Raw genomic sequence first — 27,347 nt, forward strand, 5'->3', positions numbered from 1 at the left:
GTGAGTACATACCAAATTCACCTTTTTGGTCTGGGTTACCTCACTCAGAATAGTGTTTTCTATTTCAATGCATTTGCATGCAAAGTTCAAGATGTCATTGTTTTTTACCACTGAGTAGTACTCTAATGCGTATATATTCCACACTTTCTTTATCCATTCTTCCATTGAAGGGCATCTAGGTTGTTTCCAGGTTCTGGCTATTACAAATAATGCATATAGATACAGATACAGAACTGTCTGTGTACTTAAGGAAGAAATAACTAAGAATATTAAAAATTTACCATAGAAAAATTAACTAAATTTAATTTTTAAAAGTTAAGTTTTATACCTGCTTTATAAATTAAAAGAACTCTGGCTTTAACTAGAATTTTCTGTTATGTTGACCCCTTATTTTTAATGTATTTCTGACAAACAGGGAATGCAGTGGTGTCTTTTGAAAGAAGAGGATGTCATTCCTCGTATCAGGGCAATGGAAGGTCGAAGAGGAAGACCACCCAATTCCGATAGACCAAGAGCAAGAGAGGAGTCGAGGATGAAACGCCGGAAGGGTCGCCCTCCCAACGTTGGCAGTGCGGAGTTCCTAGATAGCACGGACGCGAAATTACTAAGGAAACTGCAGGCTCAAGGTGAGAAAGAAGCCCTGTCACTAGGAATCGCATGAAAACCCAACAGTCACCCTTCTTATACTTTTGGCTTGGAAGTGGTTGACACTGCTCTTAAATAAGGAATTCTTTGACTCTGTAACCATTCCTCAGTAGTTGTGCCGTGCTACAGTTAAAGAGGCTTGCACACAACCGGAGCAGCTAGCCCTTGGCACGTGCCCTAAAGTTGTCCCAACCTGGGATTCTCCTTGTTACAGCTCCCAATTTTTTTAAGTGTACCTGAGAATAACTCCAAATCTGTGCACCTGTAGGTAAATTTTCAGCCAGAGAACTCCACTTATGGCAACTAACCCAAGCACTCTAGTTTGCAGTCTCCTGAAGTCTGGATATGCAATTCCAGGATGCTGAAATGGCCGGTGTGTTTTAGAAGGCGTGACAAGGGCACCAGAAAGCAGATTTATTAAGTTCCCAGTACTCATATTCATTCGAAATGTTCTTATTATTCGGAATTACACATAAAGTACCTTGGAGCTATTCCTTATTACACAGGAATGCTATGACAAACAGTTGTTCTGCTGTGGAGTCTGAGCTACTTTGGACAGAAGTGAAGCCTCTTTATCTTTAGCCTGTCTGGAGCACATCATCTGTGTAAATGTCTTGAACTTGTGAGCATATATGTACAGATAATGATGGCTTACATTTTTATTCATTAAATTATAGTTAAAAGGCTATCAGAATTTTATGTCATTTCAGGAATGTTTTATCTCTAAATATAAAACCTAGAGAAAACATCCAAAATGTATTGTAAATACATTGAAAATAAATTGTAAATAAATTGAAATCATAGGAAAAAAACTCATGGGACAAAATCCTTGAAAAGAAAGCTCTTATTCTCCCTCGTCAGTGGAGTCATAACAAGTTTCTATTACTCTCTCTAGAAATTTCTACACATTTCCAAATTCAAGCTTCACCTACACATGTTTGTTAATTTCTAAAACAGGTTCCCGTGTATACCTTATTCCGTTTAAATGTTGTCAGCTTGATCTTGGTCATCTTTCTGCAACTAGGAGCCAGCCTTCCAGTGGCTCAGCAGTCAGGGATGCTATGTGTTTATTTACCATTCTCATTAGAACGTCACTCTCTTTTAATGAAGCTTTACCATCACAAACAATAATAATAAATATATGTTAAACATTTATAAGTTTATTTCATTAGATAACACCAGTTGTTCATTAAGAGCAGATAAATTTTAAAACTTAGTTTAATGTTTTTATGTTTTGGGGCGGTATTTGTTTTTTGTTGGTTTTTCAAGATAGGATTTTTTTTTGTGAGCCCTGGCTGTCCTAGAATTAACTCTGTAGACCAGGCTGGCCTCAATCTCACGGAGTTCTGCCTGCTCCTGCCCCTTCCCCTGCCTCCTGAATGCTGGGATTAAAGGTATGTACCATCACGCCTGGCTTTAGTTTAATGTTTTTAAAGTTGCATTTGAAATATTGTTTCTCCGATGTGTGTGTGTGTGCACATGTGTGTATATGACAGCACATGTGTGTATATGACAGCACATGTGTGTATATGACAGCACATGTGTGTATATGACAGCACATGTGTGTATATGACAGCACATGTGTGGAGGTCAGAAGAGCGCTTGCTTGACTCCTTTCCTTCCGCCATGTGGGACCTGGGGATAAACACAGTTGCTGGCCCTGAGTTTTAAAAATTATTATTTATAAAGCCATGACTCTTGTGAGACTTGTGTAAAGGTAGCCGCATTGTATTTAAAAATGAGTGCTCGAAGGGAACTGGTAGCCAAAATATCTTCTTTTTCTGTTTGTTTTTATTAATACATTTACCGTTATGTACTATCTAAATAGAACATTTAAATTTGAAAAGTTAGGGGCTCAGTGTTTAAAAGAACTGGATGCTCTTCCAGAAGTCCTGAGTTCAATTCCCAGCAACCACATGGTGGCTCACAACCATCTATAATGAGATCTGGTGCCCTCTTCTGGTGTGCATACTTAGATGCAAGCAAAACACTGTATACATTATAAACAAACAAATAAATGAATATTTGATATTTAAGATGAATGAATGAATAACTAAATAAATTTGAAATGTTAGGTCTGTTGGAACAAAGAAATTAATTGTCCTTTTACCCAGAATTTTATTCATCTAGATTTCAAATTGATTTTAGTCCATGACATATTTGTCTTTGTTGTAATAGGCTACATTCCTTTTTTGTGCTTATTGTTTGCGTGCGTGTGTGCGTGCGAGTGTGTGTGTATTCTCTACATGAAGCAAACACTTAGTGTTTTCTATTTACATTTATTAATTTATTAAGAATAGCATACATTTGTGTCACCACACCTTGTGGAGGTCACAGGGCAAATTGCAGGTAATGGTTCTTTCCTTTCACCATGTGGCTTCTTGGGATCAAATTCAGGTCGCCAGCTTGGTGGTAACAGTCCTCATGCTCTGAGCATCTCCCTTACCACAGCATTCAATATTTAACAATAAATGGTTACTATATTTGGGCTAGCAAGATAACTCAGTGGGTAAAGTTACTCCCTGCCCAGGCCTTGTGATCTGAGTTTTTTTCCCTGGGACCCCTACATCAAGGTGGGAGGTGTAAAATGGTTCCATCAACTTGTCCTCTGACCTCTACATACCTGCCATGGCCCATGCACTCACGTACACTTGCACACAATAATATATATGTAAATAATAGTTTTACATTTACAAGTATATGAATTTGTTGTGTGCTTCTTTTGTAGAGATTAAGCAACAGCGAATAGTTTAAAATCTGACACTGTTCGGATATAACAGTGGCTCCACATGTGTGTAAATAAAACCTGTGTGTTAATTGACCCACACTAATACCTCAAGTTGTGTACAGCAGAAAATAGCAGCTGACGCTGGGTGTCACAGAGTTGGAGATGCGGTAACAGTGCTTTCTCCAGTGACTCTTAAGAAGGCGTGCTGACAGCTGCCTGGCACCTTCAGATGTAGTCACGCTGCAAAGAAAGGACATGTGTCTAAAAGGTCACACTAATTCTATGTGCTATGAGTTTATTTGAGACTAAATACTTATCTTTGAAATTAAGGCAGACATTTTTTAAAAGAAATCTTAGCATCTGCTTTTTGGGCAAATTATTTGTTTTCATTATGACATTTTTAGGATTTATGAAATCCATACTTGTATTAGAGAAAGAATTTAGCTTAAGTAACTTTTTAGGAAACTGTTTTCAAAATCACATTGGCTTTTCTACTTAAGACAAAATTGCTATCGTAGAAAATTAGTGATCATCATTCCATAGACTACATGGTAACTTACTAGAACTCTGGAAGCGAGATGGAAACGGGCCGATCAGGCAGCTGCGAGCTTCTGCTTTCGCTGCGCTGTACTTCTGTGAGCCTTAGACATTTTATTTATATGCTGTGTGTAATATTATTTGTTATAAAATAGCTATAAATATTAAATAAAATCATGTAAATTTTTTGCTTTAGCCACATTCAATAAAAGGTGGAAATGCACAATCATTGTCAGTTAATATAGTTTATATAACATCTTTTTCAGCTACAAAATGTAGAACTGTTGTTCTGTGTTGTAAAGTAGTACTTTCTAAAATATGTTTCAGGTAATATGCTCCATCCCTTTCAGAGTTAATAGCATGCAGATTACACTTGCCATTGAGGAGAATAATGACATTGTATGGTTTCTTTATCCATTGCCCATGTCTACACTAACAAGCAACCACTAAATATCAGTGACTCAGGGCACTATGAGCTAATCATTTTTCCAGATGGAATCAGTGAGAGCAGCTTCATCGGTCTTGGCTGGGATTGTTCACATGTGTGGGCTCAGTTGTCTCCTTGTATTCAATATCCAGCAGCCGATCTAAAACATGTCCTTGGTTGGTGGGCAAGGCATGAGTATGGGGCAATAGAGAACATGTCTTCCCTTGAACGCCCTCTCTCGTTTCAGCTAACATCCTTTTGACCATCCTTTTGACTGGCTGAATTCAGAATCTAGGGGCAGAGTTTATTCCATCTCCTGATGAGAGGGACTCCAAAGTGTTTTTGCCCCGGATCCTTCTATCTGTCATTTAAAGTTACAAGACCTTTGTTCATTGAAATGTTTTTAATAATATTCGTGTATGTGCATAATGATGTGCGTATGAATGACATACGTATGTGCCATGTTGCACATGTGGAGGTCAGAGAACAACTTTCAAGATTAGTTTGTTTTCTCCCCAGCAGGGGTTCTGGAAATGAGACTCAGTCGGCAGCCTTACACAGCCGTGTGCTTGTTAAGATGTCTGTCTGGCCAGTTGTTTTTCCTTTTTATTTTAAGAGTTTTAGTTCTTCTGCCATGTAAGTGAAAGTATCACTAGATTCAAAGAGTTAATCACTTACACAGCTAAGTGAAATACAAGTTTGGCTAGAGGTCTCTGCCTTTACAAGTATGTGAAAATTTGTGTGTTTACATGTGTGTGATTGTGTGTGTGTGTGTGTGAAGATTGAAGCTAGCTGATATTTTACATCTCAGCAGCTACTTAACTCAAAAGAAGCTTTCCTTGCAATATGAAAAGATGCCTATATGAGCTCTGTGATGGAGATCACATTTATACAGTTATTCTTTTCTTCAGAATTGATTGAATAATTTGGCAGTTCTTTTCTAACTTTTGGGGGCTTTAAAATTCATGATCGCTTTGTCTCAACTGCTCCAGTGCCAGAGCTACCACAGTCTCCTAATCTGGCCATTTCTAGGGGGGATGAACATGTTATTCTCTACCAAACTGCTTTCCTGCCTGCTCTGTATCTACCCTAGGCAGTTTTCTGAAGTGTGCGTCGTTCGTGGTGATACCACACCAGTTCCACAGTTATCCTTCGAGCTTATCAGGTATATAATGTTAATTACACCCTGTGAAATTCGTGTTTTTCAGAAATAGCCAGACAAGCAGCACAAATTAAGCTTCTGAGAAAACTTCAAAAGCAAGAACAGGCACGGGTTGCCAAAGAAGCCAAAAAACAACAGGGTAGGAGACTGTAACATGCACTGAAAGGTGGGATCTGGGAATTCCTAGTCTGCCTTCCAATCCTGTGTTTCTGTGATGACAGACGTGCTTTGGTTTCTCTTAACAGCAATAATGGCTGCTGAAGAGAAGCGGAAGCAGAAAGAACAGATGAAGATTCTGAAGCAGCAGGTATGTTCATGTGCTGCGGTGGACTCTGGTCCACCTTCCCGTGAATGTGCGTCTATGCAGACACAGTTTCCACCTGGATGCCTGCATCGCCACTGTTATGTGGGAATACCTGTCTGTTTAGAAAGTTGCCATCCTAAAAATTTTTACTTCTTTTAATTTTTTCTTTTAATATTTCAAGAGATACATGTTCTTGTTGTTTTATATGAATGAGTGTTTGCCTCCATGTGTGTATTTGAACTACATTTATGCCTGGTACTCATGGAGGCCAGAAGAAAGCGTTGGATCCTCCAGAGCTGTTGTTACAGATGGCTAAGAGCTACCATGTATGTGCTGGGAACAAACCGAAGTCCTCTCCAGTATTCTTCACTGTGGAGTCATCTTTCCAGATGTGGATTTTCTTTTCTTTTTTTTTTTTTAAATGTGGGTTCTGATATTGGAACTCAGGTTCTCGTATTTCTAAGATAAACACTACCAACTGAATGTGTGAGTGTGTAAGTATGTCTGGGTGATCTCTACTCTCCTGAGTCTAGCTAGTGTTGTTCATATGTACATGGATGAAGGGCTGACCTCTGGGGTCTGGGCCACATGTGTGGAGGCCCTATCCCTGAAGTTAAGGCTTTGTGAGCTCTTCCCCTACCCATGGTGGGATGAATAACTCGTATGGTCTGGCAAGCAAACATTTTGAATTCATGTTTGCAACATTCCTGCCATTTCCAAAACACTGTTTTTGCAGCAGTCCCCCAGCTCTCTGGCTCCTACCATTTCCGTGACGGCTCTTACGTGATGTCTCCGAGACTTGAGTGGAGTCAGTGTCTGACTGATGAGAATCAGAACTCTACAGTTTGTTTTTTCTGCAGTTAAACCAGTAGTGGGTCTCTGACAGTCCCCATCTGAGACAAACAGAAACTTACTTATGAGGATGTGAGCTGCACTTATGGGTTTATTAAACATGAATCTTTTGAAGCCAGTTACATAGCATATCAAAGTGAGGAATGGGCAGAATGACAAGGGGTGCCCAGGGGTACAGTAGTGGAACTAATATCTGTTTGATTGGACTTGTGCCCATTCGCCAAGGGGCAGCTCAAGTCTAGTACTATAAACCTAGCCTTGAATTCGTTAATGGAAAGATCACAGGCCCTAGAGGAAAACCTAAAAGAACTCCTTCACTTGTAAATCATGTCCTTTTTCTTAAAGTTTTTAAGAAGAAAAATTTTATGTATGGCATTTTATGTGTAATATTTGTAAGTATCTTAATATTTTTGTAGACATTGAATTCAAGTTGGTACCCTGAGACTGTTTTCAGTGTTAAAATTCATGTATCAGTTGATAGAGGGTATTGCTTGAACATTCAAGTTTAGTAAGAAAATGTGGCAGTTTATTTATTTAGTTAGTTAGTTTTGGTGTTTTCGAGACAAGGTTTCTCTGTAACTTTGTATCCTGTCCTGGCGCTAGCTCTGTAGAGCAGGCTGGCATTGAACTCAGAGACCCGCCTGTCTCTGCTTCCCGAGTGCCGGGATTAAAGGTACATGCCACCACCTTCTAAGCTCATGATGTTTTTTTTTTAATGTGTAATATGTATTGAAATTTTTCTTTGTCAATTTCATACATGCATCGTAACTAAAATTACCCCACTCTTTCTAATTTTCCTCCTGCCCCTATTACCCCGTCTTCCCTGTAAGTCATTTTCCCTCATTCATATCTTGTTTTTATTGTGTTTTTGATTTTGTTTTGAGTTCCTTGAGTTTAACTAGGATCATCTGTGTGACTGTGGGTTCGGAACTATCTATTAGAACCTGGTGGATTCCTTAGTGGTTACATAGTGGACAACAATGACTGCATCTTTCCCAGAATCCACAGCAGCCAGCAGTCCAGTAGCAAGGGTCCCTTCCCTGATTCACAGCTGCTTGCTGACCTGTGCTGTCTTGTGTGGGCACAATAGAGGTAGCCACAACTACTGTGAGGTCATCACTGCACTGACGGGGCCATTTTCAGAAGCCCACACCTGCACGCTCCCAACCCCACCCCATCCCTGTCAGGACTTCCCGGATGCTTCATAAGACCTTGACCACTGTGGGAGCTATGTGTCCCCGTATACAACAAGAATCCCTTAAAGCAATTTTGCAAGATTCTGGAAGCATCATGATGAAGTAGGGTGAGCACAGACACTGTCATCTGAGTCAAGTGGAACTCTTGAGTTCTAAGAGTTAGCATTATAGCAAATATTTGCTGTGTTAGAACTTGGTATCCTCTTAATAAATGGGTACATAATATGATAGGAAATTTATAAATCTTATAAATGATATTAGTCTGTTCTAAGAGTTAGCATTATAGCAAATATTTGCTGTGTTAGAACTCGGTATCCTCTTAATAAATGGGTACATAATATGATAGGAAATTTATAAATCTTATAAATGATATTAGTCTTCATGCTAGTGATAGATATCTGTGATAGATAGATAGATAGATAGATAGATAGATAGATAGATAGATAGATAGATAGATAGATATTTGGCTGTTAAGGTAAAGCTTAAACTGAATATATTTAACCCCAGATGACTTTTGGTCTAAGAATCCCTATATCCTCACATGAGAGAAAGATGTAATGCTTTTGCTGAGTTAAGGTCATACCCCTTTAAAAGTCTTCTTTTTTTTTTTTTTTTTTTTTTTTTTTTTTGAGACAGGGCTTCTCTGTAACTTTGGAGCCTGTCACGGAACTTCTAATATAAGTAAATAATTCAAAACTTGTTTCTTCAGTCTGTTTCCTAGAAATAACATAAAAATATATACTTGGGTCTTTTATTTTTGGTAAGCTGCAGCTAATATTCAGTGTCAGGAAAGAAACACCAGCAGCAAAGTCATAAAATGTGATAAGTCTTCTGAATTAGATCGCTGATTTCTCAAATACCATGATTGTGTTATACACCTGTAGAGATTCAATAATAACACAGAATGATGGAAAATTCACAGGAAAGCATAGTCAGACATATCTGGAAACTGAAAGAGAAGCACAGCAGTGTTTGATATAGATGAAATGTGTTTGCTGTAGGAATTTAGAACAAATCTAAGTCAGAAATGTCAGGGTTTGTCGTTGCTGTTGTTAGGTATTCATTCCTATCCAGGCCAGTTGGAAACTTTCCGAAAAAACATTTAAAATGAAAGTTCTGACTGTGATTGTAGCATATAAAGGTAATTTTAAAAATCAAAATGTAAATTCTTATCAAAGCGTTTATGATTGCTAAATTATAAAATATAACCAAATTAAAATATTATACATGGCAGTTATCTGATTTAAGTAATTTCCTGGATCATAAAATCAAATTAATTCATTCTAAAATCTTGTGGGTTTATTCTTGTGGTTGAAAGCATTGTTTACATCATGTTGTCAACATGTGAAATAAATTTTAGGATCAGAGATTATTTTTAATAAAGACCTTAAAGTTATGTAATGACTATATAGCTGTGATTTTAAAGCATTCTTCAAATTTATGACAAGTTGACAAAGGCATGCATTTAATAATTTTATAGAAATAATGCTCTTTGTTCTAGTTCATTCAGTAAGTGGTAGAAATCTATTCATCCCTTTATATATTTCTGTTTTGTTTTATTCTTGCAGTTAGTTGAAAATACTGTCTGGATATATAACATTAATCAGCTTTGCAATTTCTTTGTATGTTTGTTTAACATTTATAGCTTACCATTATGAGAAAATGTCTAAACTTCTATGAATCTCCTTACAACAGGTAGCTGAATTTCGGATCCAACATGGATAACGTTTGATAATTTAGTATTCATGTCTTAAACTATTTGACTCCAATTAAACCTTTTTACCTAAATACTTATTTTCTCAAATTTTCATAATATTTCCCACAGGAAAAAATTAAGAGAATCCAGCAAATCAGAATGGAAAAAGAACTCCGAGCTCAGCAGATTCTTGAGGTAGAATTCTTAATTTAACATAACTAAGATAACAACTCTCACAAAGTGCAGGGTCGCTTCCGATGCTCAGTTGTTACTGCCTTCATTCAGATGAATGCATCCACTGGAAAGTCTATTCAGAAATGTGTAGATGGAGGCCTTCTTTGACCCTTGTTAGCGAGCTCATCCATCCTAGCACTAAATGCCAGAAAGTGAAATAAAACAAACAGCAACCAACAAAAGAGGGAAGACTTAAGAAGCCAGTATACTTGTCATGGACTTCGTGGGGTTTATCCTCAAGAAAGCCCCTAGGGCATCTAGTTAGACATTTTTTTTTCCATTTAGAAACTTCCATGATAGAAAATACTATCACTAGCAGGGTTCCTAGCCTCCCCTCTGCAAGAGGACTAGAATTAGGTGTGCAGGATGTGTTAGCATCAAACTTAGTAGCTAGAAATCAGCAGGAAGAAATACTGAAAAGGCGGGCTTAGCACATCCAGGACTCAAGCAAGTCTTGGAAGAGTTTGAAACTTTTTATCTGAATGTCACTGTCACATTGTGAGACAATAACCTATGCTAGAAACAGTTGCCTCATCAAGACAAAGGCAAATATGTTTCATGTCCTGTATCAAAAATGGTATATGTCTTGAAATTGTTTTCTAAAAATATAGTGAGAATAAACTTTTTTGTTTTGGTATTTGGTTGTTTGAGAGAGGGTTTCTCTGTGTAGCCCTGACTGTGCTAGAACCAGCTCTGTAGACCTCAAACTCATAGAGATCCACCTGCCTCTGCCTCCTAAATTGATGGGATTAAAGTCATGCGCCACCACCATCCAGGGAAAATAAACTTTTGATAACTGCAGTTCTTTATCCCCTCAGCTGTTGATGAACGGCTGCTTTGTAGAACACTGTATGCCCTGAAGTCTGCAGAGGCTTGGGCATTTTTGTGTTCTAGTGCTTTCTCCTAGACATTCCTTCACTCTAAAAGTAACCTAAAACTCCCGAATTCAGAACACTTCTTTTTGGAAACAAACGAACAATAACTAGCAGATAGAAACTCGCAGACAGTGAGTGACTTCAGCTGGTGTAGTGTGAGGCTGGCAGAGTGTGCAGGCTCTGTCCTCTTCAACAACAAACGCTGAACACAGAGGTAGTGAAAATCCGATTTTCTAAAGTTCATTTAATATTTACAGCCACATAATGGATTTCCTTATCTAAAATATCAAGGAGAAAAGGAAGTTCCAAAAGTAGATGTGCTTGGGGTTCTTTTTATCCATCAATATTAATTCTTTCTGAATTTTTTTCAGTGAGTAAATTTTCTTTTAAAATTTTCAAAAATGCAAAACATGATAGTTGTTTTTCTTAAGATAAAATAATGTTATTTCAGATGTTTATTTGTTTATAGAAAAAAAGATGTTGTCTCGTGATTGTTAAGGGTGCTTACAGATGTGTTTTAGCACTGATCTTCCTTTGGAAACACTGAAGCGGGGATGTTTGTAACTGTCTGCATATGTGTTACATGATCGCTGTGTACCTTGTGAGGCATGTAGCTGCGAGTCTTAGCGGTGCTGTTGCATGACTTGAGACCTGTTTCGCATGCACAGGCTAAAAAGAAAAAGAAGGAAGAAGCGGCAAATGCCAAATTATTGGAGGCCGAGAAACGAACAAAGGTTAGTTTAGCCGAGAATCAAGAGTTTTTATTTTCAAAAATAAAAACTTCATTTGTGTAATACCAATCATGAAAAAATAGTTTTTCTTAAAGCTACTATTGAAAAATATGTGTGTAAATGTGTGCTTTTATTTGTATGTATATTGTTGTATGTTTTTTATTTCTTAATGTAGGTATGTGCTGTTTTGATATTTATCAATGGAAGACATCAAGTTAGAAATACAGATTATTGCATGGCATCTGGATTTAAGTTTGCTTGATAAGAATGATCACCCAAACTAGTTTATGTGTCCTTTATGTTTATGCTTCAACCCATGCCGCAAACCTGACTGCCCCCTCATACTCTCTCTTTGTTAGTGTCCAGTAAGTGTTTTAGTTATTAGAAACAAAATGCATAATCTAGGTGTGGTGATGCGTACCTGTTATGCCTGCATCAGGAAGCGGACTTAGGAGATGTGGATGGCAAGTCCAGTGACCAAGCAAGACCCTGTCTATAAACAAACAAGTAAATAAACGCAGAGAAGCACTGTTAGCTGTCATTGCATAGTAATAAGATCAGTCCCTTATATTCTGTCCCAAAATTGTGGAGCAGTTTTGATTATAATTCCCTGGCATGAAGCATAGAGAGAGGCTCTATTCATTCTCTTCCCTCCCTGCCTAGCTCTTCCCTTCCTCTGAATTGTGAATGGCACAGCTGAATGAACCTGCTTGCTTCAGTTGCCAGCACAGCTCCACCCTACAGAGCCGCAGCAACGCTTTGCTATTTGCTCATTTCTGTTTGGGGCACCATAGAGTTGTGCTTGGGATGAACTCAAATTTATGCCGCTAAGCAAAGCTCTGCTTCTAAGCTCTACCTCAGTCTGGTTTGCAGTCTTTTCAGCATATACTCCCGTACTTTGTTCTCTAGAATAAAGAGTAGTCTTAATTCTTCTATTCTCCTTTATATTTATTTAGCCTCAATATTCATTTCACTGAGATTTTACATTGTTCAACAATAATCAGTAGGTAACAGACTTACATAATTGTTTTGCATTGTGTCCCTTGGAGTGGACACACATACACCCAGGCATACACAGAGTATATTTGGGACCTTATGTTTAGAGTGAGAAGGGCTTTAATAAGCTAGTTTAAAGAGTTGAATCATAAATTATTGAGTAATTGTTAAAATATATATATATATATACATATACAGTTTTTCAATCTATGTTTGACAATCTATTCAGTCAGTTTAGTGAATTTGCCATTGAAGTATGCTTTTTAGTTATTTATTAAATTTTAAGTGAAATGATTACTAGGCAAATATCCTTGCTACTGATTGTGCCATGCAATTTGTGTTAGCTAGCCATTAGTTAGAGCCGTATCAATGTAAGAAAGATGGAATAGTGAACATTTTCTGTAGTCAAAGCTCTTAGAAGGCTGGAAATTTATCTGAAATGAAATTTTTATGATTTAATGTGCTCTAAATCTGTCCTAAAAACCGTATATCAAAAGTTTCTTATTTTTAAGGAAAAAGAACTGAGAAGACAGCAGGCTGTCCTCCTGAAGCACCAGGTCTGTATGCACAAAGCGCAGCTGTGGAAAGTACTTTGTCATTTGCTTAACTATTTGGGGGGTGGGAAACTTCAAATACTTTCTTTAAAACTTCTCATTAATTCTTGCTGCGGTTTTCCCTTTGTCTTACAGTTTAATGCCTTGCTTTGGTATTGGTGTCTTTGGGGGGTTAAAATTGGTTTTATGACTCTGTGATTTCTGTTTCATAATGTTGTGCCAACTCTTTCTACCAGGAGTTGGAGAGGCATAGACTAGATATGGTATGGGTATGTTTATTTTTGTACATCTAACACCGCATTGTGATTTGGTTGTGATATGGTTGTCATAGCAATGCATAAAGTGTAGCACTGGCTGCTGTCATATTACATACTGCTGCATGGCTTTACAGCACAGTGCATTGCATACATCTGCTTGTCTGTCTATAAGAAGTGTGATACGTCTCAAAGAGTTTTCATTGAACTGCATAAAACTCCTCTCTAAAAATGTACATTACTGATGTCACAGGAAAATTGACTCATTATACATTTAGATACAGTTATGACCCATGTTCTCCCATCCTTGTAGATGCAAAACTGCCATTACGAACAATGGGAATTTTGAATTTGCTTGATGAGAGAATATGAAATGTATTCTGGTTTTATAGTCAAAATTTGGAAATACCCCTTTGAGGGGACCAAATATATCAAAGCCAAAATATTGATTAAATAACGATGATATGCAATTCTTAGATTAAAATTAGTTACCAAATTAAGGTAGTGCTTACCTTACCTCTATTGTGGGCATTTTAGATTGCTATTATTTGCCCATGGTATAGCTTTATGCCTTTAAATGGTGCATCAAGCATCAGACATCAGTAAATAGGAATATCACATTTCATTGGTATATGTGTATGAACCATGAAGAGTTTAACTTTTAATTGGTATAAACACTTTAAAATTTTTTTCCTAATTTATTGGTGTACTATTGGATTTTAAAATAATTTTGTACTTGAAATTAACTTAATCAATTCTAAAACCACAATGTGAAAGTGATTATGGATTAATTTTTGCCTGATCTTAAATTTTAAGAACAATGTAACCTTGTAAAATTGGCTCTAGTATTTTGTGGTTTTTCTAATAGCAGATGTAAGGTAACTGACCTGTTCCAGCCAACCATTATGCTTTTTGTTCTGGCAGCTTTTGAAGGAGCATCACAGCTGACCATAAGTAAACCTTGTATGCTCTGTTTACACTGTCTCCATGCTCATTGCTTCACCTTTTTGCTGTTGATTGCTCTTGTATTTGCTTTCTAAACCTGAACTAAAACATGCACAGAATGGCCATTCTTGTCTTATATTTAGTATTTACCATGACTTGTCTATAAATGCTAAACATGCTATATTGAGTTTTTGTTGTTGTTGTTGTTTTTGTTGTTGTTGTTGTTGTTTTTCCATTTGAAGACCCAACAGTTAACTGTGGTTGAGTTGCTCTCCTAATTTTATCTGGCCTTGCAGGAACGGGAGCGAAGGCGGCAGCATATGATGCTCATGAAAGCTATGGAAGCGCGTAAGAAAGCAGAAGTAAGTGTGCGTTCCTAGGGGACTGTTAGCTTACGATGTAAAGATTGCTTTTTCTGAAGCAGTAGCTATTGTAGTTTTTCAGAGTACAGGTTTGCCATGATTTTATTGTGTTGATGACTTTGAGGAGCTAACTGTGGCTCCTTGTTACTGTAACCAGGATGCCACAGAACTAACCTTGTAGCATGTGTAAAGGGTCCAGGCTCCTTCATTTAGATCCTGATCACACCATCCACAACTTTTGCCATCAGAACTTTTCTTAAGCATGGTCTGTGTATGAAATTAGACATGCTGTGTGTGTTCTAAGGATTGAGCCAGGTCCTCTGGGAGAGCAGCCACTACTCTCATCTGATGAACCATCTCTCCAGTCTTAACCAAATTTGTAATTCTTTTCTGCTATTTCTTTCTTTTTTAAAAACATTCTTTTCATGGAATATATTTCGATCATTTTTTTTTCCTTTCCCAAACTCTTCTCAGTTTGTTGTTACCCACCCAACTTAATGCTTACTCACAATGTCACCTGCTCATTCGCTTGCTCTCAAAAAATAGCTGAAATAAACAAAATGCCATTAAGACAAAAGGAAGCTGCCAAAGAAATGGGCCTTAAATCCATTTTTTTTTTAAAAAAAATGATTGGTTACTCCCATAATATTTATGTCACTATTACCAGTGTATCCTGCAGGAAAGTAGCTGTCTCAGTATTTGTAGCTGTGCGATACTGATTATTTTACTCCTTTGGTAGTTGTACTGTGCTGACGAATGCTGGTTACTAGGGGTGAGGCTTCTGGTTGTGCACCAGCTCAACATCTCTGTGCTTAATGGATTAAGTTAGTGTTTTCTTCTGCTATAGGGCATTTTCTGAGTCTAATGAGATGATCTGTGGGATTTTGTCTTTCAGTTTGTTTATGTAGTAGGTATAGAACTATCCCTGAATCTTTGGGATAAAGCCAATTTGATAATGGTAAATAATCTTTTTGATATGTTCCTGAATTCAGTTTCCAAATATTTTCTTGAGAATTTTTAAATATTCATAAGGGATATTTTTCTGTAATTTTCTCTTTTTTGTAGCATCCTTATGTGGTTTTGGTATCAATTATGAGTAGCTTCATAAAAAGTATAGTATATGTTCCTTCAGTTTCTATTTCGTGGAATAATTTGAGGCATAATGACTTCAGTTTTTTGAAGCTGTGGTAGAATTCTTGTCCTGGGCTCTTATTTGTTGGGAAAATTTTAACTACGGTTTCTATTTTACTGAGGCGCTTGGGTAAATTTACATTATTTATTTCATCTTGATTTAATTTTGATAGGTTGAATATATCAAGAAATTCATCTATTTATTTTAGGCTTTCTAGTTGTGTGAAATACAGATTTTTAAAGTATGTTCTTATGATTTTCAGAATTTTTTCAGTGTCTTATAATTTCTCCCTTTTCATCTCAAATTTTATCAACTTGCACCTATCTTTGAACTAATTTAGATAATGGTTTGTCAACTTTGTTGATTTGCTCAAAGAACTATTCTTTGATCAATTCTTTGTATTGTTTTTATTATTGTTTTTTCTGTTTCATTGACTTCTTTCCTAAGTATGACAATTTCTTGCTATTTACTCTTTTTGGCTATTATTTTTGGGGTTTTTTTGTTTGTTTTCTTTAAGTATTTCATTAAGTTACCTACTAAAATGAAATTTTTCCATTTTTCCCTCTTAGAGATACACCATTGTATCCCATAGCTTGGATATGTTGTGTTTTAATTTTCATTAAATTCAAAAGGTTTTGAATTTCCTTCATAATTTCTGCTTTGACCATTTTTTCATTAATGAGTTACTCAGTTTTCTTGAGTTTCTGTACTTTTTCTGTTGTTTGATATCCATCTTTAACCATGGTGTTCACATAACGTTGCAAGGCCTTCTGTCTAAGGAAGTGGCACAGACAGTGTTTATGGTTCATTGTGTACAGTACACTGATCGTACTTTAAAAGGGAATCTCAATTTACTATTGGATTTCTGGTTTAGAAATCTCCTTTCTATGTTTTTTCTTTACGTAAATAAATGATTAATTTATTTACCTTTTTAGTATTGTACTATAGAGCATCTGAAATTGTGTTAACATTTTTTAGCATCTTCTAAATAAACTTACTTAGAATAAATCAATTCTAAATTTTCACCCCAGTTCTGTTTAAGATAATCTCTGAGTTTACATTTATTTGCAACCTTGAAGTGAAATTTTAAGTGGCTTCTCAAGAGTTTAGTGAAATTTGTGATGGAAGTCTCATAACTAGAATGATAAAAAGAAACTAGAGACATCAAATTATCCTTGTCCATAGAAGGGAGCATAAGGGAATTGCCTAAAGAATATGCTTGATTACCGACTCAGATGTTTTTTCCGGTGTTATGTTGCACTGCATGCGTTAGAATTACACGGTAAGAGTAAAAAATAATAACAGTATTTAGAAAGGAAAACTGGATGGTAGTGGCTGGGACTCAGAAAAATCGTGAATGCTTTCGTGAGCTGCCTACCAGGCACCTCACCCTCTGAGGATGCAGTTATTTTAAGGAACAGGTGCACAGCTTGGGAGTCCAGTTTCAATTCCCAGCGCGCACACACACACACACACACACACGACAGCTCACAACTCTTTGTAACTCCCAATTCCACAGGATCTGACATCCTTACACAGACAAATATGAACGTAAAATTAAAAAATGAATAAAATAGTAAAAATATTCAAATGTCAAAATACTTAAAAACAAAGTCCTTGTTTCTATGCAATTCTCAGCTTATTCCTAGGCTTCTTAGAGATGATTTTGTTCATTGAAATAATAATAATTTGATCACTTTGGGAACATCCATTAGAGTGTTTTTAAATAGTTGTCAGGATTAAGATTTCTTGTGCATGATTTTCTCTTTCAGGAGAAAGAGCGATTGAAACAAGAGAAACGCGATGAGAAAAGGTTGAATAAGGAGCGCAAACTAGAGCAGCGGAGACTGGAACTAGAGATGGCAAAGGAACTAAAGAAGCCTAATGAAGACATGTGCTTAGCAGACCAAAAGGTGGTTATGATGCCTGAGCCATTTCACTTGCAAATTCCATTTCTCCAGTTTCCTTACCGGTTTTCTTTTCCAGAAGTACCACAAGTTCCCAAGCGTGGTCAGCTCTGCCCGGATTGTCAGCTGTCCTTTTGCTGGTCATTGCATCACTACAGACCTTTCGGTCCTTATAGATGGACCCCAGAAACCACAAGGACAAGGCAGAGAAGCAGATGTGTTTCCATGGCTCTCTTGTTCTGTCCAGTAATTGAGGCACAGAAAGGCTTGACATCTCTTTTCCTCTCCTAGACACTTAGATTTATCTGAGTTCCTCCCGTTGGTCAGCTACTTTATTGAATGTGTCCACTGCATGCTCAGCGCCCATACAAATTCCTTGAAGGACATGTTTTGGTCTAGTCTTCAGTACAGTCCCATGGCACTGGTATTTATTTGTCTCAATTTGTTGATGAAAAACCTGAGACAAAGAGGAACCTAGCCCTTGATCACACAGTTTGTTTGCTGTTAGAGGCCGTGCTCCTTATCATCTTGACATCCAAGGTGTGCCCTGCCATGGAACCGGAAGCTCAGGATTTCTCTTCCAGTCTCACAGGCAAATGCAGTGTTGCTAGTATACATGACAGCAGCTATTTGGAAATATCAGAGTAACCTTGGAAACAAGATGGTGTGCTATAATTTTGGTGGAGAAATAAGCTTAAGTTTGAATAGCTAAGAAAATGGTGCTTATAGAAAATATCAATAATGCTTACAATTTCTCTGGCCACCCTGTAGTCTGTCACCGTGCCTGGTCTATAACAAGCCGTATGTATGCTTCTGCCATGCCCACCTGTTAGGTATTATTACCCTGGTTTGTATGATCCCCTCCAGTAGTGTGATTAACACAGTTATTTCATACCTAGTAGGGCTTGCATTAAATTAACATTCTATTTGTTTTACTTAGCATAACTGCTTTAAGATAAAAATCAGTGCATAACTTGTCAGTTTTTTGTTTGGACGTTCATTTTTTCCTAAGCAGAATGGGAAAAAGGAAGGCAAAATTAACTGGCTTTCAAGTAGAGCATTGGCTATCACTCATAATTCAGTGTTTTTAAACAATATTAAAAGAAATTCTTCAGTGAGTTACCTGAGTAAGTGCAGGGCAAAGGGCCGATTCAGATAATATTTATAAGTTGCTTTTTTCATATAAATTTAAATTACATACACGGGCAAAATATGCCTAATTTAGATTACCTATTGAGTGAATTTTTAATGTCTATAATAAACTTAATGTAGCTTAATTATTAGAGTGCTGCTATGTGTGCGTACAGAAGTGGCAAAGAGATTTCTCTCTAATTTTAATACTAAAGCTCATATTGATGCTTTACTAAACACAGGGACCTACAGCCCTAGAGTTGGATTGTAACCAGACTCATGAGTTCAGGTTATGTGGGCCCAATAATTTACTGCAGCCGTTAGCTGCTGATGGGCCCACTCTTTCCAACCAGAATGTCCGTGGTACAAACTCATAGCAGTTCTGAGCCACCATTAAACAGTAAAGAGCTCAGTGAATAATTACATAGTGGTCCGGTACTTTTGAAATGCTTATTATTTTGATTTGCTTGGTTTGTTGCTTGGTTTTGGTCGTGTTATTGGTTTGGTGTGGTTCATGCTGTTATATAACCTTATTTTATCAACATAAGAAATTTTCAGTTCTTCTTTCTGCTGTCAAATTTGAATTCATATTGAGCTCAACCCAGATTTGCAGGTGATTGCTTGATTTCAAAATCATTTACTTATTACTGCCTTGGGAGCTGCGGTAATGCTCACAGGAACGCTATCCTCCAATACAGGATAAAGAAATACAGCAGCTTAAGTTTCTTCAGATGATAGAAAAGCCATGATTTGGAGAACTGGAGAGATGACTCAGTGAAGGGCCTGCCACACAAGCACCAGCACCTGCGTGTGCATGCCCAGCAGCCACATAGACACTGGGCACAGGCAGGGCCAGGTGTCGTAAACCCAGAACAGAGTGGGGAGAAATTCCCTGGCCAACCTGTCCAGCCAAATTAATGAGCCCCGAGGTGTTTATTGGGAGACTCTGTTTGTAAAAATAAAGTACTTAATAGGTATGGGTGGGATGGCTAGTATCTTTGCTAGATGAGTGAAGATACCCGCCTGCATGCATACAACACAAACACATAGATAGATGATAGAGAGAGAGAGAAATGTTTAATCAGCAATAGAGGGGGGAATCAGTGTCAACATATCCGTACATAACCTTGTATTTTCATGTTTTGTTTGCAGCCCTTGCCAGAGTGGCCTCGCATTCCAGGACTTGTCCTCTCTGGAACCACATTTTCAGACTGTCTCATGGTGGTGCAGTTCTTACGAAACTTTGGTAAAGTTTTGGGCTTTGATGTGAATATTGATGTTCCAAACCTCAGTGTTCTTCAAGAGGGATTGCTAAATGTAGGGGACAGCATGGGTGAAGTCCAAGACTTGCTTGTGAGACTCCTCTCAGCTGCTGTGTGTGATCCAGGTCTAATTACAGGATACAAGGTAAAAACACCCAAATCTAACCCATTGCTTTAAGTCTGTACTCTCCTTGTATTGCTGGCTAACTTTTCCATGATAGCAGAAGATTATATAGATGTTCTTTACTTCATTGTTCATGTTTATCTTTTGGAGTTAAATGTAGATTTATACTAGGTTACAGTTGGGGCAAATGTAGAAGAATCTTGGTAGATGGAAGAATGCGAACCAGTCTCCTGGTTACTCTTTATTGCTCTAGTTGTAGGCATTTACAGAAATATGCCAGTGGTGTCTGTCAAAAGCAGAATTCATAATTGCTAAAGGATTTAGAACTTGCATGCTGATTCTGAAGTTCTCCTTTGTCAATTGTTGTAAGCAGGCTATTGAATGCCACATAGGTCACAGTGTTGACTCTGTTGGTCAGTAGGTACTCCATTTGTGCACATCTGTCTGTCTTATCAGATACACATTCAAGGTATTTCTCTAGACAATACTGTAGAAAGCTAAGCTTCCAGGTGCAATGGTGTTTTCTCCATGTACCTACTCACTGACTTACACAATAAAGGTAGAAAATAATCACAGTGATTTTGATCATCAGTACTTTGCCATTCGTTCCAAAATGTCTTTACAGAGAATACTTGATGACTACTTAAATCCGTCTCCTATCAATATTCAGAGTCTTCTCCTTCCCTCAGTCCAGGAAGGGTTTAATAAGGGGACAGAACACAATAGACATGCGAATATCTGTCTACCATGCTGTTTTATCTCCATTCCAATTCTGTGACAAAGTCCTTATCAGTAATATCTAGAGCATATAAGCCAGTATTTTATTCTTATTTTTGAATGAATGAAGATGATAAACATTGATAAAAATGCCAAACTTTCTAGGCCAAAACCGCTCTTGGAGAGCACTTGCTGAATGTGGGTGTGAATCGAGACAATGTGTCGGAGGTTTTGCAGATTTTCATGGAAGCCCACTGTGGACAGACGGAGCTGACTGAGAGCCTGAAGACTAAAGCTTTCCAGGCTCACACTCCAGCACAGAAAGCCTCCGTCCTCGCCTTCCTCATTAACGAACTGGCATGCAGCAAGAGTGTGGTGAGGTAAGCCAGGCGTTTCCTATTTCGAATGTGTCTAGTCACGGGGAACTCAAATTGCTTCTAGAAAAATTTGGAAGTTACTGACTAGCACCAAGAAGAAAATCAAAATCGTAAATCACCATTAGAAGATAGCCAGCAATACTATTTCAGTTCATTTCTATGTGTTCTGTGTTCTATGTGAACATAACGATCTTTCTGCATATATGTAATCTATATTCTTTGTTACATGTGTTGTTTAATCATTTTGCTAATTCTTCATGTATTGGATATCTTTATTGTTTGATAATAGTGCTAGAATCCAGAACCATTCTAGGAATCCACAACTTTTTTCCTTGACGTCTTTGAGGACCCGGTTTTCTTTAGAAATTCATAAAGTGATCCCGCGGCTTACTTCTTTGTATGCTAGTCTACCCTTAGGTTTCTAGCTTGCCGTGGAGTAGTTATACTTTTTGTAGGATCTCAAGTCCACCCGGCACTCTGTCACTTCCTGTGCACGGAAGTGTTAACGAGTGTTCCAGCATGTCAGGATGACAAATAGTAATGCTGAGTGGCTCTTTAAAAATATATATATATATACATATAAATTCATTGTACAGAGAACATTGATATTTCTGTTTTGGAATAATAAAGGCACCACCATTCTATTACCACCAGCAAATACCACAACATCCAAATTTTCTGTGTTGACATGTAAACATACACAGAGATGTTATCTGTACATAAGTATGTATATATACTTATGTAAATGTATATCTATGTCCTAACTTCCCAGTTGAATGTGGAAATGGTCATTTCCTAAATATATGCCAAACCCATCAGAATGCTACTTTTATAAGGAATTGTGAGAGTGTATTACAGCCCTGTTGATTTAAGTAGAAACCAAAGTAACTTTCCTAATAGTAACATTGTATCTAATGAAGAAATGATTGTTTTTAAAGTCAGTGATGTTGTATAAACCCATGTAGATGTGCAATGTGATTGTTTGCATCATTCATTTTACCTATGAAAATGTATGATGTTGCATGCTAAATAGACACATTGTGTAAATGGATTATATCTTTTAATACATCTTTGTTTTGGCAGTGAGATTGACAAGAACATTGAGTATATGTCAAACTTGAGGAGAGATAAATGGGTAGTGGAAGGTAAACTCCGCAAGTAAGTCCTATTTTATTAATCTAATGTGCTGTCTTCCTTTAGTTCAAGTCTCCAGTAAGGCATGTGGGCTGGAAGGATGGAGTTTAAACTTTACTTTTTGTACGGGAAAGATACTATTTCATCTGGAGTCTGAAATTAGTGATGGAATCTAACAGCAGACAAGGAAAATGGAATTAGATTCATTGAACACATGTTTCAAACTTAAAAGAGACATTTTTCTTTTTTCTTTCAGCAAAGTCAAGCAACCATGTTTTCTGTTGTTGTTGCTACTGGATTGCGTTTGTTTTAGTTGATATCTGGGATTATCCTTTCTCTTAATGACTCTTTTTTAATTAATGTTTGCTTCTACAAAATATAATAAAAATTATACAATATTAAAATTTAATTATCTTCCTTCCAGGAAATAAATTTATCTGCTGTGTAAAAAGGGTATATGACCCAAACATGTAATCTCAGCGTTCGGCATGCTGAGGCAGGAAGATCTAGGGTTTAAGACCACAGAGTTACATAGTGAGACCCTTCCCCCAAGTTAAAATAAATAAATAGACTAGAAGAACATTTTCTGGCCTGGAGAAATGGCTCAGTGCTTGGGAGTGCTTATTGCACTTGCAGAGGACCTGGGTTCAATTCCCAGCACTTACATGATGGTGCACAACCATTTATAGATCCCAGTTTCAAGAGATTTGATGCCCTCTTCTGACCTCTGTGGGCACCAGGCACTCACATGGTGTGCATACTTACATGCTAACACATAAAATAAATTAAAAATGTTAAAAGATTAGTTTCTTTGCAGTAATTTGAATTTTAATGTACTCAGGCACATAGTACAGAAATCTGGAAGTACCAGTCGACCATTGTCAGAATCATTTATCTCAGCTTTCATGGGCAGTTTTTGTCTAATATGGAAACATATGTCTTAAATTTCCCTAGTTGAATTTTTACTGCCATTGATATATATTGTTTATTATATGAGCTTAAGATATTCTTGCTTAAGGCTCACATTATGATCTGGATGTGATGGTTCACACCTATAATCCCAGCACATAGGAGGCAAAGGCAGGAGGATAACAAATTTCTAAGGCGGCCTGAGCTACAAAATAAGACTTAGCTTCATGTGCCAAGTACTGGGTGAGAAAATAGCTGAGTGGTAGATGATTGTCCGGGAAACACTGTATTGAATCCTCAGCACTGACAGAAAGAGGGGAAAAAGAAAGTTTGGCATTGTGCTCATGAAAATTACAACTTTGGTGGTGACAACAGTAGATTTTGATTTTGTATCTTTCTTTTAATGTTTAAAGGCTCAGGATAATTCATGCTAAGAAAACAGGCAAAAGAGACACCACAGGAGGCATTGATCTCGGAGAAGAGCAGCATCCCTTGGGCACCCCCACTCCAGGACGCAAGCGGAGAAGGAAGGGAGGAGACAGTGATTATGATGACGATGATGATGATGACAGTGATGATCAAGCAGACGAGGATGATGAAGATGAAGAAGATAAAGATGACAAAAAAGGAAAAAAGACTGATATTTGTGAAGATGAGGTAATCCAGTCAGGTTCATGTGTAAGATTTAGCAAGAGCTATGCAACCTGCCAAAAACCAACATGACATTTAAAGCCATTGAATTCAGCTTGTGGCATTTACTTGTCCCAGTTTCTTCATCTGAAAATTATTTCCTCCTCCTCCTCCCTTCTCTTCCTCTTCCCCTGCCAGGCTTGCCTGTGCTGTGCTCCCAGCCTGAAGATAGTGTTGTATTTGTCTCTTAACATGTTTTGTCATAGTTAAGGAAGCATTTAATTATTATGGTTCCATGGTTGAGCATGGAAAGAAACTTGGAAGTTAGATTTGCTTTGTGTGCAGATGCTTTACTCAACAGGTATGTGACAATGGTCCCCTAAGCTCGTGTCACCTGCTGACATTGTTGCCATCTTGTTTTGTCTCAGTGTTCGCTGTGATGTTCAAGTAATGAAATCACTAATATTGTATTGCTCTGAATGTATGTATCCCTGTTGTTAGTTGAAACATGACCATTAACATCTTAGCAATTGTCTCCAGAGTGCTGTCGATTCTGATCCTCAGATATTCTCTCTGGTACCACTGACACATTACGTTACACTTGCTCACCGCTCATGCCTCGAAGGTTTTGTCAGGTTTAGTGCAGATGCTGTATTCCTCCAACTCTAGCGTTCGTTGCCTTAACCGAAGATGGACGCAACCCTGGCGCCCTCACCACTGCCAGTGAAGAAGTTTTGTTCCTTGTTTTTTAAAGATAGAATGTTAATTGGCATAATGGGAAGATATTTGCAACGTAGATCACATGCCGTGAAGGACATTAGGCATTTGGAGGAACAAACTCTCACAAGTACTTTCTGCAGCCATTAACTGAGAAATACATCTCAGGGTGGATGTTCGCGTGGAGAATGCAGAGAACAGTGTCTGGCAGCTGCTTCGATGCTGCATTTCTTACATGTTTGGGCATTATTTTTTATGAAATGTAGTGAGTTGTTTTTCTACCTGTCCTTTCCTTTGCAGTGCAGGGATTTTTATCTGACGTGGTCCCCACTGTTGAACTTTTGGTGTCAGAGCCCTGCAAAGATGACATTGAGATTTGTTGCAGAAAGAAACTGTTCCATAGTGCCGGACCTCCTCCAGACTTTCACGTTACCACTACTGGCTTCAAACTCGAGCCCAAGAGGCCAGAGCCTCTTGCTGAGACCTCTGACTAGCGTGGGACTGCACGTGCCTGGCCCTGTGCCCTGATATAATGCACTTAAACATTCATTTTGTCACAGATATGTAAGAAGTATATAATTTGAGAATCACATGCCCATTCATCAGTAATCTGTTTCATTTGGAAAGTGGAGCCGTTTCCATAACAAGAGCTAAGCCTTTCCAGGCTTGGTGGCTTTTTTAGATATTTAATATTATAAATTGGCTTAAATGTTGGCACAGATTTCTAGCCCTGCTTTGGGATTTCAGTGTGTTCTGCTGAGTGATGTCACTAAAGTGGGTTGATGGGTAGAAATTGTTTCCTTCACCTTGCTTCTGGTGGGGAAAGGGAGGACAGTCTGCTCATGTAGGCCATGCAAACCCTGACTTCCCTTGGTTCATGACCCTTCTGGTCTCAGCTTTGTGTGTGTACAAAGTTTGAAAGATTAGAAAACACGTAAATCTTCAAAAGATTAAAGATTATAGCTGTGTACCACCCTACCCAGTCTCTGACTTCCTTTTTAATTACATAAATTGGGAGCCATAGATTTTATTATTTATACATAGAACATGTCATTTAACATAGCTATAGTGTGAGTAATCATAGTTAGATTATAGGGTTTATTACCATTATATATCCTACTATTAACATGAGGAAATGGTATAAAACTTTTAAAATAATAAATATTTAGGGTCTTAAAAAAACAATTTATGTTTCCTTTAGCTAGATAGAGTGACACATGACTATAATACTGCACTTAGGAGACTAAGAAAAGGAGAACAAGGAGTCCCAAGCTAGTCCCGGCTACATACCATGGCCCCATTTAAAAAAAATTTGCTGTGGGAGTGGCTGGCACCTGCACCTTTGATGCCAAGATACAGAGCATATCTGTGAGATCAAAGCCTGCTTAGGCTGCCAGGAGAGTTCCAGGGCAGCCAAGGCCGCAGTTTAAATCTTGTCTTAAATAGTTTGTTTGGTTTTTTTCTGCATCATTTTTTATTTTTTTCTATTTTTTATCTTATATCATCTTTTTTTCTCCAGAGATTTCCATATTTATGACCTCTTTTCTCTATTAATTGTTGTTATATACTTGCATACATAGTAAATAATCTTTTTTAAGAAAAGAAGAGCTTTTTTCCTTTTGAAATGATTGGAAGGAGTCTTTATAATAATAAAGGCCTGGCAGACATGTATTAAATATTGGCTAGTTAATAAAGTGCTGATGATATCCAAGAGCAACCTTGGCTTCTTGCTTAAACTCTAGTTTGTGTGTCAGTACAATAGTTATAGTTCTTGAAGGATTAATTACTGGGAGGTTTTTCATTAAGGCTCATGTGACCCCTTCAGTTAGAAGATGCTGCCTTCAACTAAGTCACACCCTTTGTCTCAGTCAATTCCCTTCTGTTCCCATGCTTACTCCTTTTACACATAACCTTCCTAATTGTTGGACTTGTGTTGAGACTCTGCTGGGCTGTGTCCTCCTTAGGTGATGTACATGAGGTTGTGTTGGACATTAAATGATTAGCACAAAGGCATTTTTGATTAAGAAGCAGTGGAGAACCATGGTGAGGATAATTTCTGTGTTCAGTTTTGATAATTATGTTTGTTCTTTCTGTTGTCACATACTTCTGAACTTGTAAGTTCTTTTATGTTTCCTAAAATTATGGGGTTTTGTTTTTTGTTTTGGGGTTTTTCATGACATGGTTTTCTCGGTGTAGTCCTGGCTGTCCTGGAACTTGCTTTGTAGACCAGGCTGGCCTCAAACTCACAAAGATCCACCTGCTTCTGAATCCCAAAATATTAAAGACGTGCACAGCCACCACCCAACTAAAATTATAATTAACCAAAACTCCTTTAATTAAAACTTATTAGACTATCATTCCTTTCTCATCCTGAAAGAAGTATTAAAAATTACAGTTTGTAGGTTATTTGGACCCCAGTTGTAGGATACTTGCCTTGTTTTCGCCAGGCCTTAGTCCAATCCCACACCACTAGACAAGTGGAGAGGCTGCGTTTGCTTGATTTGGTTGGTGCTGGAATGTAATTCTTGCTTTAGTAAATTTTCAAAACATTGGTCCTGCTTATGAAAAGATCACTTTACATCAATATTTAAGTACCTAGCTGCGAGTCAGGATTTGAGGATTTGGAGGCTTGTTATCTTTTTATCCCAGTTAGAATTCATGTTACTTTTAGCACAAACAGTCTATGTAAAAGCCAAAATAAGTCTTGTCCCCTGACTTTGGATAAGAAGTGCATAGATAATAGGTGATTATGAAATTGTGAGCACCTTTCCTCTCTCGCCTGTTTACATCTCTTTCCTGATGTGTATGA

At 37.6% G+C, this 27,347-nt stretch overlaps 1 protein-coding gene across 15 annotated transcripts in view; it reads left to right on the forward strand.

The window, feature by feature from the left end:
* Positions 1-27,347, forward strand: part of Baz2b (bromodomain adjacent to zinc finger domain 2B) — a 285,451-nt gene that overhangs the window by 236,121 nt on the left and 21,983 nt on the right. For 9 of the 15 annotated variants that reach the window (XM_038336361.1, XM_038336370.1, XM_038336376.1 and 6 more), the window contains 13 exons: positions 416-626; positions 5,546-5,638; positions 5,745-5,806; positions 9,677-9,742; positions 11,325-11,390; positions 12,896-12,940; positions 13,174-13,206; positions 14,433-14,498; positions 17,403-17,543; positions 19,821-20,075; positions 20,937-21,151; positions 22,232-22,306; positions 23,605-23,848. In XM_038336361.1, the coding sequence (XP_038192289.1) occupies positions 416-626; positions 5,546-5,638; positions 5,745-5,806; positions 9,677-9,742; positions 11,325-11,390; positions 12,896-12,940; positions 13,174-13,206; positions 14,433-14,498; positions 17,403-17,543; positions 19,821-20,075; positions 20,937-21,151; positions 22,232-22,306; positions 23,605-23,848 (1,572 nt within the window). The remainder of the gene's footprint in view (positions 1-415; positions 627-5,545; positions 5,639-5,744; positions 5,807-9,676; positions 9,743-11,324; positions 11,391-12,895; positions 12,941-13,173; positions 13,207-14,432; positions 14,499-17,402; positions 17,544-19,820; positions 20,076-20,936; positions 21,152-22,231; positions 22,307-23,604; positions 23,849-27,347) is intronic. The other 6 variants (XM_038336366.2, XM_038336371.2, XM_038336372.2 and 3 more) reach the window with 2 other exon arrangements.

This window comes from Arvicola amphibius, chromosome 7, assembly GCF_903992535.2.
Source record: "Arvicola amphibius chromosome 7, mArvAmp1.2, whole genome shotgun sequence".
NCBI lineage: Eukaryota > Metazoa > Chordata > Mammalia > Rodentia > Cricetidae > Arvicola > Arvicola amphibius.